The sequence below is a fragment of the Mesitornis unicolor genome, unplaced genomic scaffold (genome assembly GCF_000695765.1).
Source record: "Mesitornis unicolor isolate BGI_N332 unplaced genomic scaffold, ASM69576v1 scaffold26185, whole genome shotgun sequence".
Taxonomy (NCBI): domain Eukaryota; kingdom Metazoa; phylum Chordata; class Aves; order Mesitornithiformes; family Mesitornithidae; genus Mesitornis; species Mesitornis unicolor.
The window spans coordinates 70,967-76,242 of record NW_010185195.1 but is presented as its reverse complement, the minus strand read 5'-3'; the positions used below and the strand labels follow the sequence as shown (position 1 = coordinate 76,242).

Sequence of the window (5,276 nt, the reverse complement as noted above, 5' to 3'; positions counted from 1 at the left end):
TGCTAATGGCAAAAGAAATTATTATTTTAGGGAGTGAATTAATAGGCTATTAATGAGCCTTGTTCCCAGTGCATTGTTCACTTCACACTTGACAGCAGCTCCATGGATCAGAATGGAATGTGTCTGTTCTTAACTGGGAGTTTTAATATTTTGCAGTGAAAGATCATAATGTTGCTTCATCATTAAAATAACCACAAAATTAACTTTTGCCCCAAGGGAAAGACAGATGGCAGTTTGATGGCCTCATTATTCTTTTTTTCTTTTTAACAAGAGTAAGGTTTTAGACTGGCTTACATAATCTAAAAAGATCTCTGAAGAAACTGATGCTAGCTAGAGGATTAAAAAAGACAGCCATATAATGTAATTGAATTTCACCTTTCTAAAAATCTTAGCTATAACAAAGCCTTATGTGTATGTCTGTTACTTTTTTTCCTGCAGCAGTTGTCCCAGTGACTACTCCCAGTAAGTAAACTGGTCTCACTGAATCAGGAGTAATCCTACCATTGTCTTAGTGGGGCTAACGTTTCACCTGCAGCGTACACAGTTACACATAAACAGATCTTCACGGGGTCAGTTCTCTATAGGTATTAGGTGATGGCTTACTCTAGTAACAGAAGTAAAGGAAGATGCATGTAGTGACTGGAAGAAGTGAATAGCCACAAGGTCTCCAGTTAACTTGCTATGCAGCTCTGGGAGGTGTGCTACCACATGGGTACCTCGGCATGCCCATTTCCAGTGGAGCACGGCATCAGGTAGTTCCTATTGGCTCAGACAGGAATTTGTGGATGCTTTGAGCTTTTGAGAATCTGGGTAAATAAATATTTAACTACCTCACAGGAACTTAATTAATGCTCACAATTGACTTTGAAATAAGGGGAAAAGGTAAGGCTGATTACAGTCCGTCTGTTCAGTTCAAGAATTAATTCTGCTTATTTGTTTTGTTTTCCGTAAGTGATACGGGAACAATTCACATGTTTATTTTGCCATCTGAAAAAGGCTTGTGATAAAAAGAGTGATGGAATTAAAAGGAAAATGTGTACTTGACAGGCCACATTTGTCACTGCACGTGCAGGAACCTGTCACAAGCAAATTATGAGAGCACATGAACATTTTTGGTCTTTGTGGACTACTTTAGGTCGTGTGACCATGAAAGCTGGATTTCTTTCTGACCTACATATATTCCTTTGGTTTGAAACCTGAGCATTCTTAGGAATGCTCTATCAGACAGAGTAAAATTGTGCCCCCACCAATGAGTTTCCTCAGTTGCTGTATTCTAGTTTTCAGCTCAAATGTAAGGTTGGAAGAAAATGTTTGACTGGTTCCAGCCAGTTCCAAGAAGTTGTTAGAGCTGTGGCTATAGTTGTTATAGATTTGGGGACATTCATTTGCTTCAAGAGGAGGAAAATGGCCAATACCCTGGCTGCAGAGACCCAGTACTCTGGGTTGCCTCCTACAGGAAAGGACTGTTTAAAATGGCTTAGTAGAATGACACAAACCTTCTCTAGCACTGCAGAAGAGCTGACCTCCTTCTGTCTCAAATGCAGGCTATTTTGTCACATTGACTATAAGTGGTCGCTGTTCGGGCAAAGCTCCTACTGTAGCATCTACTGCAAATTGAGCAAAAGGGAATTAAATTACATCCTTAGGTGGAAATGAATGTCTGTGGGCAGAGCGTTCTCTTAGTACGTAGGAGATATGCATTGCAAGCAGAGGAATTCAAGACTGACTTCTTTGGCATTATGTAGGATTTACACAGGCACAACTGACAGCTCGGTCTAGGCAACTGTCTTTACCACTGTTGGATTAAGATGGGCAGAAGTATCAAAATCCAAAATAGAGGAACAGTTGAGAAAAATGATAATTAAATCTAGGAAATGGGTCTTGTCTCAGATTCACTTATAAGTCACAGAAAAATAAGTACAGCAATGAAATTAAACTCTAATTCAGATGCAATCAGTGCATTTCTTTTGTCTTTATTTATATTACAATGAGTGTTACTTACATTATTGTAGTTAAGTGAACAGGATTTATTCAGTCAATTGTGAAACACCAATGAACTATGATGGAATAAATGGAAAACTATGTATTCAAATGACACAGTTCTGACATACTTCTTAGGACAGATTATATTTGCTTCATGTGGATGCTAGAAGAGTCTTGATTTCAGTGTGGTCACACACTGCTGGATGTAAGGCAGCTTAAGGAAGTCACCTAGATGTGTGGATTTGCTTTGTTTTGCATAACAGTATTTCTGTGGTTTTCACAGTGATGTTATCATGAGATAATAGAAAACACACGTTGCTAAAACTGTTTCAGAGACTTTGGTAATTATTCCTTTTATTTGGAAACCAGAAATGTACATCCTTTCCTCATTAGTACATGTAGGATGTTTCTGGGTTTGCAGTATGATATTTAAAGGGCAAGTGCCTTAGGTTTTAATGGGACAACCTCACAAACTAGCATAGTTTTCAGCATCATTAACACTAATAATAATTTAATCCACTTGTGTTGGATCTGAATCGTCTTTCTTCTGAATCGTCTTTCTGTATAAAGTTACCTGATGATTTTTTAATAGAATGATGTGATTTCTGATCTCAATCTTATTTCTGCTGGAATAACTTAAATAGAAGCTAGTAGGGTTTATATCAAGGATTGATTTAGTACAATATTCCACATACTTAGATCTCCCATTCATTATAGGGAGTTAAAAATCAGGATCCTTTGGACTGATCAAAGGAAGATGTTTTGTAAATCACACGAGTAACCTAGGTATTTCCTTTTCCAGTGTTCAGTTTTAATGGTGGAAACTCTAAAGCTTTTGAAAATGCTGTAAGATTACGATAGATACTTTCAAGCCCTTGTGATTGATTGAAGTGGTTGATTACGTATAGCTAAAACAGTAGCTCATCCATTATAGAAAGAACAGTATCATTTTGCTGCTGAAAAGCTTATTAATGTGTTGTTTGGGGGTTTTTTTCTTCCTTTTTATGTCTTTTTTCTTTTCCCAGCGTTCAGCATCCTTAAGCATTGCGGGCTTTTCAAACAGTTTAGAAATGGAATTACCTTCAACAAGGTTATCGAGCTCGCCTGATCCACAGATGAAAGGTGCAGCCTCTGTAACACTTGCCCCATCCCCGAAGGCCCTTTGTGACTGTGATGCTCCTCCAGAGCCCATACCCAACTACAGCTTGATGCCGGACAGAGATCCAAGCGACCTGAGCCCTGGGGCTGCCACTGGCCTTGCACGAGGTGATGCACTCCAGGGCAGCACTAAGTGTAAGGTAGGAACTGAACTGCTTGAACTCTTGTACTGCAAGGGAATCTGCTTTCATTGATAGCACATGTTATTGTTAGTCAGTCAGTCAAAGGCAGCTACTTCAGTAAGTAAAGTTTTCCTTATCTGGTATTTAAAGACTGATTGCAAATTATTTTCTTAAGATGGAAAGAAAGAAAACCAATAATAAAATGTGATTATTTTTTTCGCCCCTCCCTTACCCTGAAGCTGGAAAATGAAGACTTCAATACTGTAGATCATCCTCTAGAAAACAGCTTGACTACTGCTGGGCAAGATGTAGTTAATGAATTAACTCTTTCTATGCAAAAAGTGCTGGAAGAACCTATAAATCTTTCAATCAAAAAATCTCAGCATTGCACTTCTCCTGAACGGCTCAGCAACACTTCTTTCCTGCCCATGAATGCCAGAGTGAGACAGCTTAGAAGCAAAGAAGGTACCAGGCTTTTCATTTAGGTTTTTGGTCTGTCTGTCTGTCTTAGCACTGTGCATTGCAAGCATTGCAAAGCAGTATGCTTATTAAAGTACCTACATATAAATGTGCTTTCCCAGCAAGCTTCAAATATTATCAGAGTACTTAATGCATTGGAAAAGCGTGCTTGATCTCATTTGTGAAGGAAAAACATGGAAATGATATGCCTTGAATTTGTAAAATCCTTCATCTGTGAACCAGAAACAAGTGTGTTTGTGTGAAGTACCTGAAGTATTATTTCTCTCAGAAGCACTCCTGTTAATGAGACCTGCAGTTATGATTATTGAAAAGCTGGTTTGAAGAGTACAAATCCAATTAAAAAAAAAAACCTTCCAGAATGTAATGTACCTTCACATCAGTAGTGTAGCAAATTTTTGTTAGGTTAATATATTGCACAGTATGTACTTTTGCTTGGCTCTGTCTACTGTGGAACATTCCCTTCAGCCAAGGCCTATTTCTTCAGCCTTAATGGAGAATTAGACCTTACTTAACTCTCTCATGGGCAAATTGCCAGCATCCTTGTGCTACACTGTAAAGCCTCATTCCTGTAAACTCTAGAAGTCAATGGGACTATTCATGCAAGCAAGGGATTGTAGGATCAAGCTGTTATCCTGTGACTTATGCCAATTTTTGGCTGCTTTTCTCTGTAAAAGATGAATTAATATTTCCATCTCTGTGCTGTATTTTTAGTCGGAGAATTCTAATTAGTACAAAGGTGGCCTAGCTCAGCGAGCCAAGGAAATGTATTTGTCTTCTCTTATGTGTTCTATGCCAAATTGTGACAGTTATGCCACAATCATTTGTGTGAGCTGTAAGAATCAGGTGAGGCCCTAAAAAGCTGTGCCTTGGTCACACTTAAGTGTCTCTGAGAGGAGCAGCTTTGTAGTATCTGCTTTGGGTGGTGTGACAGCACACACAGAAAGCAGCTCCAACATACACAATCTCACCATCTGTAACAGATGCTACAAATTTGCTCTGTGCAAGGCACAGGTCCTGTTATGCAAGAGGATGGAAAGACTAAAGCGTTTAATTCATTGTGGCTCCCTTTTCACAAGGAAGGGTCAGGATCCCATTCTGCTCTCACTGTTTAAAGGTGTGCAGTGAGGGCAGACCTGAGGAGATACAGTCACCATATGCAGCATGCACCAGTGAGAGCAAGTAACCCTGTTGCAAAGGCAATGTCATCTTTGCTAGGGGCTCTCAGTTGGACTTGCTGGCTTCATCAGTGCTCTGCTGCCAAATCCTGCTGCTTCTGGTGTATCCGTCCAATGATTTACCCTTTTCTAATACCAAATCTAAACATTTCAGCTTAATTTACAACAAAATACTTCTTATCCTAACTCCAAGGGATGTGGTAAAAATTGTACATAATTTCATCATTTTCCCTCTTACAGCCACTTCTTCTCTTGTCATGGCTTGCGTAAATACCCCCCCTTCCCTTCCCTTTCCTAGACTAAACCAATCTGTTGGTTTCAGTTTCTCCTCATGGGTCAGGGTTGTGATTTTTGAAAA

The 5,276-nt window shown here is 39.3% G+C and overlaps 1 protein-coding gene across 1 annotated transcript in view; it reads left to right on the top strand.

The window, feature by feature from the left end:
- Positions 1-722: 722 nt before the first annotated feature.
- The window catches only part of LOC104540860 (tripartite motif-containing protein 66-like), a 14,673-nt gene continuing 10,119 nt past the window's right edge, over positions 723-5,276 (top strand). Inside the window, exons 1-3 of the mRNA XM_010184772.1 lie at positions 723-752; positions 3,009-3,281; positions 3,503-3,728. Coding sequence (XP_010183074.1) covers positions 723-752; positions 3,009-3,281; positions 3,503-3,728 — 529 coding nt within the window. The remainder of the gene's footprint in view (positions 753-3,008; positions 3,282-3,502; positions 3,729-5,276) is intronic.